The sequence below is a fragment of the Podarcis melisellensis genome (genome assembly GCF_964234715.1).
Source record: "Podarcis melisellensis genome assembly, chromosome: 8".
Lineage (NCBI taxonomy): Eukaryota > Metazoa > Chordata > Lepidosauria > Squamata > Lacertidae > Podarcis > Podarcis melisellensis.
Genome location: NC_138540.1, coordinates 79,929,833 through 79,943,693, shown reverse-complemented (window position 1 = coordinate 79,943,693; position 13,861 = coordinate 79,929,833). Strand labels below are relative to the sequence as shown.

At 43.9% G+C, this 13,861-nt stretch overlaps 1 protein-coding gene across 7 annotated transcripts; it reads right to left on the bottom strand.

The window, feature by feature from the left end:
- On the bottom strand, positions 1-13,861 carry DMRTC2 (DMRT like family C2). 7 transcript variants are annotated; one of them, XM_081922045.1, is made up of 9 exons: positions 13,518-13,845; positions 11,199-11,439; positions 9,990-10,156; positions 8,246-8,343; positions 7,398-7,572; positions 6,380-6,497; positions 4,351-4,426; positions 2,075-3,071; positions 1-628 (listed from the first exon to the last, which is right to left on the bottom strand). In XM_081922045.1, the coding sequence occupies exons 1-9, from the start codon at positions 13,627-13,629 to the stop codon at positions 459-461; spliced, it is 2,154 nt and encodes a 717-aa protein (XP_081778171.1). In that variant the 5' UTR covers positions 13,630-13,845; the 3' UTR covers positions 1-458. The 7 variants fall into 7 exon arrangements, with proteins under 7 accessions (XP_081778171.1, XP_081778172.1, XP_081778176.1 ...); XM_081922046.1 differs by having other exon boundaries at positions 7,407-7,572; positions 13,518-13,838; XM_081922050.1 differs by lacking the exon at positions 13,518-13,845 and adding an exon at positions 12,809-12,913.

Genomic DNA, 13,861 nt, shown 5'->3' with positions numbered 1-13,861 from the left:
TTGTGTCTCAACATTTTATTGGCAGCGGTCGTGTAGGGAACGTAACACATGTCTTGTTCATTAATCATTTCAGTGTGATTTATTTTTAAATGGTAGAAATCCATTACAATATCCCGTTTCTTCAAGAAGGAACATTAACTGCTTACCCTATTTGTTAGAAAGCTACTCCAACATGCTATTTAAAAATCTAACGTTTTCTCAAAACCCTTTCAAAAACTCTGCCTGTTGCCTGGCACTGAACTAGTTAAAAATGAATTGAATGTGTTAAGTGATGCTGACTTTGTCTTGCCACAATAAAGTGGTTGCAATAACTCAGCTGGGGATCTGAAGGAAAGAAATGCAGAGGCTGTGCCCCTGACCATGCCCTGTTAAAAGATCAGGAGAGAAGGGCTTTACCCAACTGAAGCCCTTCTTTTCACAAAGTATTATATATGCACGCACCTCCCACTGTCAGAAGCCTAGGTGGGGAGCGAGATGGAGCCCATCTGGCCAATGCTTAGGGAAACAGAGGGGGAGGTGCTGGCCTGGTGGAGGTGGCTCGGCTGTTGTTGGCTTGGTGAGGCTTGCTGAACAGACTGGCTGCGTGCTTGCTTAGATGCGAGGAAGTCAGGTGCTGCTTCTGTAGAACCTACACAGAACAGAGAAACCCTGTTAGATCTCTAACAGTGCAGCTCAGTGGCTTCTTCCCCTATTCCTACCTATACAACAATCACACTGATCTGGTGACAGCCATTCAGACAGGCCTCCCGCAGGGTGTCAGCCTGCTATTTGTAAATACCATGTGGCTGACCTGGGTTTGTTCCAGGTCAGCTAGAAGGTAACATAATTGGAATTGCATTGCCTTCTGCCTGATCCGGTGTGAACCCAGGTCAGCTACAAGCAGTAAGTTGACACACTGCAGGAGCCCTGTATGAATAGCTCCTAAGTGGCAACACCGTAATTTCCCCTTTTGAATTCTTTCTCTCAGACACTCTGGGTACTCTGCACATCATTATGACCATGATCCTTAAATCCCATGATTCTCAAGTTGACTGCAATGCGACTAATCCGGAATAAGTGATTTGAATATTTCTGTCTGTGTTCTGAGGAGCCCAGCTGTATAACCTCCTGTGAAACCTCTTGATACAAAGGTGATGGTGTTTAAACAAAGGAATTCCAGGAAAGCTATATGAGATGTCTAGAGCAGGTTTCTTATTTGCACCATGGACACTGCCACTTGGTACTTCCTTGTATACGGGAAGATCAGCAGAAGATTCTCAGTTTAGGAGAAAAGCAATATGGGTGTAGGTATGTTTTGGTCAATGAAATCAGGTTTCCCGATAAAGGAGAAACCTGCTGAAGCTAGTTTGCATGCATTCTTAACAATTTCTCTGCAAGGACTGTTCTTGCTAACGGTAGGAATTTTCCTATACATCAACAGATCAAATCCTTTTTTAAAAAACAACAACCCAAGAACCCAGCATTAATATCTACAAAGAGAAGTAAATATCCCCTCATTCCAGATTCCATGTCTGTCTGTACATGTGCTTAACATTTTGTGCAAATTCCTATGAAAGCAAACAAATTGCTACAGGTAGCAGTGCTGCATCATGGAAGGGCATTTCCAAAATTTAAAATACTTCAGTTTTGTATAGTGAGTTTTTCTAAAAGCTCAAATGCACATATTTGCATACATTCTTTCAATAACCCTTACAACAGCCCTGAAAGGTTTACCAATATTATTATCATAATAACTGTTATCCTCCAGCAAAAAATTATCTAATTATTATTTTTTAAGTCCAATGGCTATCACAACATTCTGCAGCCAATTCCATGTTGATTGTGTAGTGTGAAGTATTTTTGTTGTTAGTCCTGATCCTACTGCCAATCACTTTCATTAAGTTCTAGTGTGTTGTGTGTGAGAAAAATAAAATCAAATCTCTGTATTACTTTATATAACCCTCAGTCATATTTTGGGTACAGGGGTGCTTTCTGCACATGTCATTGCTCTTTTGGAGACACTGTTTTCAAAAACAGTTGATAACACATATTAGTCCTTCGGGCATCGATTGCAGCTGCATTGTCTATAGTGTACCTTCTGGATCCTTGCTCCCTGGCGCATTGTGGCTTCTGCCATGTTCTTCTCCTTCCTGTCCCTTGCTGGAATGCTTTCCTTCTTGGCTCTGCTGCTGATGGCATTGTTGTGATTTCTGCCCTGGGGGGGAAACTGGCTCTGGGAAACCTTCCTGAGCTATAATGTAGGGGGTAGGATTCAACAGTGACAGCCTAGGAAGCATGTGCAGTTCCATCCCAAATGGAGTGCATGGGATGCCAGTTTGTAGGGGCACTGAAGTGACAGACACATCCATTGGTGGGACACAGAAGGGCAGAATTTGAGGGCCACTGTGAGTGGAGCTAGATGGAGCAAGTACTTCAACATTTGTCTCGGAAATCCAACCGCTGTCTACAGTTTGTGGCATGCAGATGGTATGTGGCATGGAGCCTGAGGCTGTGTGGTAGGTTGCCACGTTTGGGACAAAATGGTGGTGGCTGACACTGGAAGTCCCTCTGAGGCTGGGTTTGACAGCTTGGATGCTGGAAACCATTACAGAAGTAGCCACTTGGGGTGCCCGGGGTGGAGCAATTGAGAATAGATGGACATTTTTGTACTGCTGGGGAAGAGCACTTCCATGGAGTAAAGGAAGGAAAAGAGGCCCTGGGGCCTGTTCTCCATGAGCACTAACTGACTCTGGGGACAGCTGGCTTCCTTTCAAAGCTATGTCCTTGGAAGCCTTTACAGGCTGAATGTCACATGGAGGCATGTAGTATGAGGGATGCTGCGGGAAGGGACTGGCCACCCCAGGATTGTGAAATGTTGCTGAGGGGCGTGTGAAAGCTGATGAGGCCAGCAGAGCAGGTGCAGAGCTGGTAGGGGGCAGAAGACTGGAAGTGGCCAAAATGGGACCTGGCTGGGGAGCATTTCTCAGCACCATCAGGGCTTCAGCAGCCTCTTTCTGCAGCTGTTGTTCAGAAAGGGGGGAGAAGATAAACCCCCTGGTGGGCCAGACCGAAACATGAGCAGAAGAGGTTGGCTGAAGAGAGAGGGGGAGAGACTATTAACCTCATGATTAACAAACAGACATGAACTAGATTAATGAACGTCTCATGTACAGATTCTGCTTGTTCTTTTTGCAGAGTTTGGGAAACAGAATAAGAGCAGGGTAAATCTTGCATCCTTCTTTGCTGGTGGGAAAGAACAAAGAGACCTGCAACACATTAAAAGACTTAACCATTGTATTATAGTATAAGCTTTTGTGGGTTACAGTCCACTTTATCAGAAGCATGAAGTGTTACCCTAATGAGAAGGTGCTAGCTGAAGCTTCACCCATGCAGGTAACCAGCTCATAGCTCTGGATTCCTTTTCCTCACCAGAGTTAAGAAGGAAAAAGGAAAGTGGTAGCAGCAATAAGAATGACACACAACCGGCCTCTGCAGCAAGACAGTTGTAGGTCCTCAATTTTAATCTAGCCCCAGGTTGGCTTGTGGTATGGGCACTTGCAACATGGAATATTTTAATAAAGGTTTCCGATTAGAATAGGATGGAGATGCAACTCTGGCTGCTTTCCACGTATACAGAGTGAAATACAGTATAGACCAATTATTAGTCATTTTACCAATTGCCTGTGCCAAATAACAATTCTTTGATTGAATGGATATCGTTTAGCCTTGCCAATCATTGCTCGTGTTCTCCCCAGCTGTGCATTCTGCTTAGTCCAATTTAAAGGGCTGGAAAGGAATAGGAGTTGTTTCACTTTTCAAGGGATAATGTTTACTGTTTCCAACGCAGTTCCTCTTTTGCAGCCAGAGCTATGGCATTTCATAACTTAACATTAGACCAAAGAGCATGACTGGCTGACTGTCCCACTTTCACCCTCTCCCACTAAACCACAGGACCAGCCCATGAAAGCCCTCTACCAATATAAGGCCCTGGCAAGTTGGGGCCTTCCTACGACAGAGAAGCAATCATCTACAAAATGGATCATGGGACTTTTATAGGGGAAGCATGAGTTCTACTATTAGTAAAGAGGTTGCCCATTCCAAGACCTTGAACTACTCTCCATTTCTCTGTGACAAGCTAACACACCTGTGAGTCACCAACTGGAGAGACATCAGGAGAGAATCCTTACCATACATTGGCATGTGTGTATTCACCCTCCCACAGAACAGGGCAGACTAAATAATTCCGACTGCCAGTTTTGCTACCTCCTGCAAGATCACTGAAATGTGTCTTCCCATTTTTCAGGAAGGAGGGAGAAGGTAATAATTCCAGCTCACGGGCAATTTTTGTGCAAGACACAAGGACCAAAATACCTGACCTCCCAAAGGTGCAGCCTTTGGACGTCTGCTGAAATCCATGTTGCCACTCAGGGGATTCAGGGCCATGCGGCTGGAAGAGGGTGGATGGGAGGGGGAAGAGAGAGAAAGACAGAGAGCACATTCAATCCTGTTTATAAAGTTCCTTACTGGCAGCTTGTCTCCCACTCGCCTTCTGTCCTTGCTAAACCACAAACTGTTGAGGGGGAAGAGGGGCTTCTGCATCTGTCATTCTCCCAAGTTCACTTTACATTTCCACCCACAACTTGCTGTTTGCAGTAAATGTTTGTTAGTATAGACAGCTGTTGCTGTACCAGTGCCAGAGAATAAAAGATAAATAATAGATTAGGTAGTGTCTTTCATGGAGCAATTTCTGTTTATTCATTATACAGGACCTGAAGTTACATGGAACTGTTAAAATTGTTCTTTAAATAATTTGTGCAAATACATTATTCTAGCAGTAAAGGCATATACCACCCTCTGGTTCCACTCACAACAAGACAATTATTCCAGCACTGTCTTTGCTATATCTACTTCATATCTGTGACTTTGTGCTTCCTCTAGATTCTTCTTGATCAGGGATAGGAATGTTTTTCAGCCCCTTGTTTCACTCCCTTGTGAGTAACCATCTGGGGGCCGCATGTATGCCCAAAAGTGGGTGGAGCAATGGATGTGATGCTTTCTTTGTTGTAGGCCAAGCAAAAGTCAGAGGTTTCCCCTCTTCACCCTCCATCCAGGCAAGGAAAGAACATCACCACTCTTCAAGAACGTATTCCAACCAGGCAAAAAAATCTTGGGTGCAGAACAGGGCTATTGAGGCGTGTTGCTGGGGAGAGTTCTGAGGGGCACATTCAGCCCCTGAGTCTGAAGTTCCCCACTCCTGTTCTAGATTAAGACTTGTGTGTAACTGCAAAGTTTGACTATTTCCTTCAGCAACAGAAGTTGGCCAAAAGGGTCATCAGCTTATCTGCTTTGTTTCTCATAAATTTCTATAGCAAACTCTACCTTTTGTACTTCCCTTTGACTTCACTGTAATTACTTTAATAACTTTACCTTCTACTTACAATGTAAGTTACACAGAGAAGTAGATCATTTAATAAATAACCCATCTTAAATCATGGGCATTGTGTCTAGTGAGACTTATTCCTCAACAGCCCTGACATTAGCTGGATTAGCCCTTTCTTGGGATTAGTGAGCTAATATACACCCTGATACTGTAAACATTGTGGCAGAAGTCAGTCCTATTGACATTAATTGAACATTTATGCTAAGTGCACTTAGGATCGTAGCCAAAAGGCATGTTCATTCCCACATGTGGGAGGCACTACCTGATGGCTAAATCAACCATGTGATTAATACCCAGAGGTACTATTACCAACTATTTGCTCTCTGTCTTGTCCTGGCTTCTTGTTTTTGAATCCTCAGCAGAGCAGGGAGACAGAACATTACAGCTGCCAGACTTTCCTTAGGGTGTTTACACAACTGCCATGTGCATAAACATGTTGGACAAGAAAATATTTCATAGAGAGCAAATATTTCATCATATAGTGTGGGCAAAATGTGAGTGGACAGGTGGTAGAATTGCCAGCTCAAAAGTTCAAACTTACTCTGGAGCTATGTTACTTTTTACAGACCTCATCCAACATGTTATGCTTGGGAATGTGATATGGCCAGGGCCACCTCTTTAAAGATCTAGCAATTCTAGTGAATGTCCACATTCTTTTTACTATATAACTCTGCAAGGACTTCTTCTTATCATTGTGATAGGATTCCCTTGTTTCCACCAGAAATGTCTTCTCATATGCAAAATAAGCAGTCATTAAATTTATTTTGCGTATGGAAATATTCATACTGACCTATATTATAGTTTTTACAACTATAATGACCAAAGATTTCAGTCACCCACAGTTAAGTCTTCCTGGTTGATTAGCAGTTATAGAGACATATTCATGTTTTTAAATTTTCAGTCACAGACCGTTACTTAGCTTTAAATATTCCCGATGCTGGGACGCCATACACAAAATACCTGGGCAGATTGGCAGGTGAAGGTAAGCACCAGGACGTGCCAGGGGTCTGATGAAACATCTGTCCTGGAGCTGTCATGTAACTATCTGGCATGTACAATGCTTCATTACCATCACAACCTGCAGGGGGTGGAAAACAAGCTCAGTGATCAGTTCCTGAATACAGAGGCCAACATGGTGTTTACAATACAGCGGTACCTTGGGTTAAGAACTTAATTTGTTCTGGAGGTCCGTTCTTAACCTGAAACTGTTCTTAACCTGAAGCACCACTTTAGCTAATGGGGCCTCCCGCTGCCGCCGCTGCACGATTTCTGCTCTCATCCTGAAGCAAAGTTCTTAACTCGAGGTCCTATTTCTGGGTTAGCGGAGTCTGTAACCTGAAGCATCTGTAACCTGAAGCGCCTGTAACCCAAGGTACCACTGTATAAGAAACCAGAACTAGGGCCAGCCTTTCTGAAGCAACACCTCGTTCCTCAGGACTGTTTCAAAGAACACCAGGACGCTGGAAGGTTACATTAAGTTCTTATATAATTGCTGCTATTATAGTATAAGAAGTGCAGTATATCTTTCGAAGCATGTGCTATGATCATGTAGGTTTTCTTAATTACGGTACATGCAACTAAAATATTAGCCATCAAATCACAGGGTGAGGGTCTGTTGGCTCAGAGTGGGGTCCTGTTTGTATGAGTGACAGAGGGCGAGTGAGTGGGCTTCTATATGTGAAACAGGGAGCAGAAACTCTTTCTAAGACTGTTGTTTGTCTAAAACGCTTGGCTGTCTTGTGTTTGTTATTTACCACAGTATTTGGTTTTTGTAGTTTTGCTTTTTTTCCTTGTGACAGAATTGTTGTCGAGGTTTTTTCTTGTAATTTTTGTATGCTGTTGTTTTTACTTTGTTTAATTTTATTAGTTGTTGCCTGCTCTCTGACTGAAAATGTTCAATGAAGAGCGGACTACTAAATGCAAGAAAATAAATAAACAGATTACACCAGATTTATTACTAGAGAAATTGGTCACCCACCTAACATACCTTGAAATTGAAAAGGATGTTCCTGAGGCAAGAATGGGCAGAAGGGTGCAGGGGGCATAGGAAGCGGAGGTGGGAACCAAGCAGTATGAGGTGGTTGATGTCCTCTGAGGGCCCACGGCAGTTCTGTCACTTTAGAGCAGTGAGGGAGAGGCAACCAAGAACATTCCTAGAGAACAATGCACAATGCAATGCAAATACAGCTTATAAATGTTGCAAACATCATACAAATTATTTCATCAAATAAAAGAAGCAATTTTAAAAAAAAGTTTTTGCTCAAATCATTAATTGACATGAAATATATTAATTAACTTTGGGAAATCCTGATAGTATAATAGGGGACATTCTCTGTGAGCCAGAGAATCAGTCAAGTCTCCTAGATCTTAAAGGAGTGAAGGAAACAAAGGGAGGCATCACAGGCTACACCTAGATTCCAGAGCATTTTGCCAGGGAGAACACCTTTCCACTGTCTGGCACTGCCCACGCCTGCCAAGCCTACTGTTGCAAGGAGTTCCACAGGCTCAGGTTGGATATATAAAGGGAAGCAGCCTCCAGTGTTATGCTGGCAAACGTATATGAGGCTGGCTACTTTATGTTTAATTTGATGATATCAAGACATCTACATTTCAAGGCTTCCAGTTTTATTTCATTTCTCATTTCCTGGCCATTTTGCTAACAACTCTATGACAACAAAGCTGAGTTTAGCTTTGAAAAAGGCATATTGTTGCCAGTATAAAGAGAAGACCGGAAATCTCTTTCTGCAAGTGCCAACCACAATCTACTGTTAAAATGACCCCATCAAATAAGAAGACAAGATAAGTGATCTAGTCCCTTTTCCTCACCTTCCTGGCTGCTCTCCGCCTTTGTCTTCGTAGGAGTCCAGGAACCCCTCTGAGTCCATCCTCTGAATCTTTCAAGGGTTCTTCATTCTCTTTCCTGCCTGTACAACAAAAGAGAAGAAGCTTGTGGGTCACTAGCTGTGAACTGGAATGTTGCCTGAATTTTGAAAAAGTCATGTAATGGTAGTTCATTTGGTGTCTGCCATGCAGCACAGCAAAGGGAAGCAGGGCTATTTCATTGACTCTGCTGCAGGTCTGTGCAGAGTTTGTCTGAGACCCAGGGCCTGAGGCTTGTTCTTGGCATGACAGCATAGGTCCAGCCAGTGGCGTAGCGTGGGTTGTCAGCACCCGGGGCAAGGCAGGTAATTTGCGCCCCCTAACCTGTGGATTTGCGCCCCCTAACCTGTGGATTTGCGCCCCCTAACCCTAACCCCCAGATGTTGCGCCCAGTGCGGCCGGCCCCCCTACACCCCCCATGCTACGCCACTGGGTCCAGCAAGCCCCTGGCAGGGCACCCTGGCCATCTTAGCCTTCCAAGGTCTGGGGCAAGTGTACCCGGCTGCATCCCCCTCACAGGTCTGCTCTGATGAGAGACTAACACCTTCGACCCTCCCTGAGCTGTCCCCTAGCAGCACTATTCCATCAGATTATCTGAAGTTGGTTGTTTAAGAACTGAAACTTTAAGAACTGATGCCTTCCCGTTTTCCCCTTGTTTGCCACAACATTTAGATTGTAAGCTTGAGGGCAAGGACTGTCTTACAAAAATTGTTAGTAAAAGGCTCAAGAGGAGCCTTTGCAGTGAAAAATAATGGAGTAAAAAATACTTAAAATAAATAAGTGTATTTATTACTTAAAATCTGACAAGCAGCCAATTTACCTCCTATGATACGGTATTTATTTTTTAAAGACATTTTAACTCAGTCTTCAGCCAAAAAAGATTCCTAGAGCTGGCTTACAAATGTCAGTAGTGCAACAGTCTCTGCCCACAGTCTTACAACCTAAAAGACATGACAAACAAAAGAAAAAAGGAAATGGGAAGGAGAATTTAAAAAACAAACACAGACACAGGATGCTTCTAAATACCAGCGTGAATGGATTTTTTTCAAGGAGAGAAAGAGCCAAAGGTTGCTGGACTTGCAGCAGTCCCTGAGTCCCTGATCCTAAGGACAAAACTACATATACATTTTAACAAACACCCCACAAACAGTGGGGTTTTTTTGGGGGGGGGAGAAATGCAGTTTCAGGTGGAGAATTTTGGAGCATGGAAAACTGTGGGGAAAACACACTTAACTCTCTTCCCACCCATTAGTTTTTGTGTGTACTCCTAATCAGCTTTTCCATCTAAGTTCAAAGCATCTGTTTGCAAGGGCTCATGGAGCTGAATTTGCAAAAATCATTCCTTGCCAGCACAAATCCTCATTTATTTCATTGCAGCCATTCACATCGGACATATATTTTCTGCTCCCCTATGTTTGGCAGCCTGTGTTATTATTGTTATATATGTATTTATACCCTGCCTTTTTCTCTGATGGTGTTCTTTTGTTTTAGAACTCAGAGGCGAGAGAAAGTCAGTTGCTCCCATATAAACTGATAGGATTGTATATATAATTAATGCTAATTACTAAACACATGTAGGACTGGAAGCAAATTTGGATCAATGAGGAGTACAGTTTAGTCCTTTGCATTTTTATATATTTATATAAAAGTAATTCATGTCCCATGTTTTCCTGTTCTCATAGCAGCTTACCTATGTCTCCCCTGCAAGGTTTGATCCCTTTTGGTAGTTTGGCCGGGTGGAGAGAGCTTGATGTGGGGCTGTCCTGAAGCTGCAGCAAACCACTGGTCAGCTTCCTCAGCTCCATCTCCTGCTGCCTGCGCAAGGCCACCTGGGCAGCCATGACCCGGCGTCTCTGCCTGGGAGGAGAAACCATTAAATAAATGAAGAATTAAAGTGGTAGAGTGGGCAAATACAAATCACACACAAGCATAGAGTTCTTGGCCTTTTCCCTACGATGTAACAAAACCTGCTTGTCTCCCTTTGGAGCAGGGTGGTCCAACACATGGCCTTTGAGGCCTTTTTTGCCCCCCACTCCTGGGCTAGGCTTTGGGAAGAAGGTGGGAGGGCTCTCTGGCAGGGTCCTAAGGTCCTACTGCCTCTTTCTCAAAGCCTAGTTAGTGCTTCCTCAGCTTTGGGAAGGAAGTGAGAGGGATCTAGAACCCTGCCGGAGCCTAGCTCCTCCTTCGCAAAGCATGGCGTCTCGCTAGTCGGCTTTGGAAAGGCAGTGCAAAGCTTTGGGGTGGGAGCATCAAGTTTTGGCCTTGCTTTCCTCCTCCCATGTGACAAGGCCATAGATGTCAACTTTCAGATTTGAAAATAAGGGATCAGCAGCCTCACCTGTCCCAGGGACAGTCTACAGGATATCTAACAATCCGGGAAGCAGCGCTGGAATAAGGGAATTTCCCGCAAAAAAAGAGGGAAGGTTGACAGCTATGGACAAGGCAGTGTATGTAGCCTGCTGGTTCCATGTTGAAGTACTCTTGCGGCCTACTTGGTATGAAAAGTTGGCCTGCCCTGCTTTGGAGTTTCAGATCCATATTTAACCTTCCTGGTTCTCTAGTCATACCCTCCCAAGATTGCCTTTTTCCAGTTTTCTAAGCGATCCATGCACATTTGCATACAGATTCTTCCTTTAGGATACCGAGCAAGGAGCTGCAAGGAGTGTACTTTAAAAAGAAAAACATTGTGCTGTACATCATTGCAAGTATTAATGGGCTTGCAGCAGAGCTAGCAAAGCACAAAGGGGAGAGGTAGTACTTGCAGCTTAATATGACGAAGGCCTTATTCATAAGGGAACAGTGCCACCTACTGAGACCAGCACTGTGCTACGTTCAACACAAATCCCCACAATGTCTGGGGCCAGCACCCACTTCCATCTTGCTTTCCCACCAGACGTACAGGATCAGGATACATTTTTCACACTGGCACCCCTGGAACTGGCAAGTGTTCTTGTGGCCTTTCAGTGGGACCCGGATGCCATGATTGCGGCAGCGGGCACAGGTTGGAGAGCGTACGATGGCGGGGAGCACATAATCATCTTGGGTGCTGCTGTCATCTGTGGTGGAGTCTGAGGGGGAGCACTGCATGTTTGGTGCTGCTGCAGCGTCAGGATCCTCATTGTCTCCCATGGTGTGGGAACCTGAAAGGCAGGGGAGAAACATCATGTCTCGGAATGTGAAGCCATTTCTTCGATCCAAACAGAGCCGCCCATCCTGACAGTTAACTAGAACCAGCTTTGAGGATTCCCAATGCACTCCTTGACCACTTCAAATGTATACCCTCCCGTCTCAATCTTGCAATATGCCTGAAAAGATACATTTTCTTTGCCTCTAAAATGGCATCTTTCTAGTTGCACGCTGCTGCTGGTGGATCAGGATTACCCAAACAGAGGGTAATAAATGGGTGAGGTCAAAGGTGTGATTGCCTGGGCTGGCCTTTGACGTTTTTGCTCCCAGTATGAAAATTGAAAATGACCCTAAGGCAATTGGCTGATTTTTATTTATTTTTTTTAATGACAAGCACATCCCAGTCCATACTTGGAAGTGAGCCTCGCCTTTTTTCTAGGGCATTCACTTTCAAGTAAGTATATTTTGGATTGCAGCCACAGAGATGGAGATTAGAGGCAGGAAAATGGTAACCCCTCTGGAATTTGATGCACACAACAACCGTTTCATGCGAAGGCCTGCTCTGGTTACTGTCACCTGGACCACCCAAATTACCAACATTTGCTTCTGGAGAAATATGAAATAGACACTTGTAGTGAAGCCTTATTATGTGCTGCTATAATCTTGACATGACCGAGAGGGACTCATGCCATGGAATTACTACAGGAACATGACATAATTTTAAAACGCTGGGCTGTGTTTGAAGCCAGGTTGGTGTTGGGGAAGTATTGGAAGGGCACTTAATGCACGGTGTCCAAATGAGGTGAAGTTAAGGCACAACAGTTGTGTGAAAGTCAGGACACTGTGGGTTTACAAGGGAATTGTGTCACTAGATAGCAAAGTTAGGTAACTGAGTGTGACTACAGGCAATAGTGACACCATATTGTTTTTGACAGGATGACAGGATCCTTTGGGATGGTTGCTAGTGATGCCCTCACAATGAAGGTGTGTCAATACTATGAAAAAATTGTTGGGTGAGGAGAATGCAGATTTTATTTCCGAAGGCTAATTAAGGTTCTGAGGCAACATTTTTATAGCATTACCATGTCACTTTGAAACAGATATATATATATTGGCTACGGGATACTTTTGTGGATCGGCGTGACAAAAAGAAAAGGAGAACTGAAGAGTATTTCAGAACGCTATAAAAGGCAAGCAAGCATTCATGCACATAAAACGGTTCCTAGAGCACTCGCTTTAACTGCGTCAAACAACCAATCACATCATTCCTATCATTCGCTGCTTGGACGGCGAGCCAATGAAGAGTGGCCTTTTATTACTCCCTTAGCCCCCGTGACCAGACAAAAATCATTCGTTCGCCCCCGCGCTTCGCCAGGTTGCTACTTTGAGTGCTTTCTGCTAAACTGTCGCTCTTCGCTCCCAACTGCAAAAAAAGAGAGAGCCAATGAGCGACGAGAGCGTCTCGGGCTCGAGCGGTGTGGGGTGGTAGTTAGGAGAAGTCCTCTCAAACTATTGAGGGGGAGGAAGCTAGCAACAGTTGGGCTGAACCATTGTGGGGGAAATAGGGGGAGAAGGGGAGAATCACTGTGTTTTAAAAAACAGTGCTGGTGAAAAAAGTTGGCAAAGGGATGCCTTAAAAAGCAGAATAATATGCTCGGGGCAGATCAGTGGAAAATACAGTGCCCACAGAATGCTCTGGTTCCCTCCAAAATTTTGGGTGGTTTGCCCTGAACCAATGAGTAATTAAGAATATACTGTACTGTACCTATATAGATAAGATAGAATGAGCAAAAGATCTAAGAAAGGGATCGAGCCCCTCAGCTAGACGACTTGGATGGAATTCCCCTCACCCCTAATTTGGATGAAAGGCTATTACAACAAAAATGAAAAACCCAAGGGCAATGATGGTTTTTAAAAGTGCACCAGCCACCCAAAGGCCTCTTTTTTCCAGTGTGATAGGAGTCTGAAACTATTCCCCATTCCTCGCTTCTTTACGTGAAGCTTTTTGAAACAAAGTTATGAATTTTTATTTTTTGGCTTGTTAGCTTGTTAAATTAAATGCAGCTTGAATCAGTAGCTGGGATTTGTGCACCTCTGTGCTGCAAAATAAAGGGCATCACCCCAAAGTGAATTGTCGCTGCATTTATGTTCCATCTTCCCTTCAAAGAGGTCAGCGTGCTATGCATCTTTTTCTCTTCACCCATTTTACCCTCACAACAACCTTGTGAGGTAAATTACACTGAGATGGCCCAAGGTCACCCAGCGTGCTTCATGGCTGACGGGATTTCAATGTACTCTGCTCTTGTTATTTATTTTATTTACTTATTTACTTTCATCAGGTCTATCAACCAATTTTTTTTATTGTGATAGAGCTAAAACCAAAATTTAAAATACTGACCAGGATTTCTCCAACATTGTTCCAATCACATTTGCAAC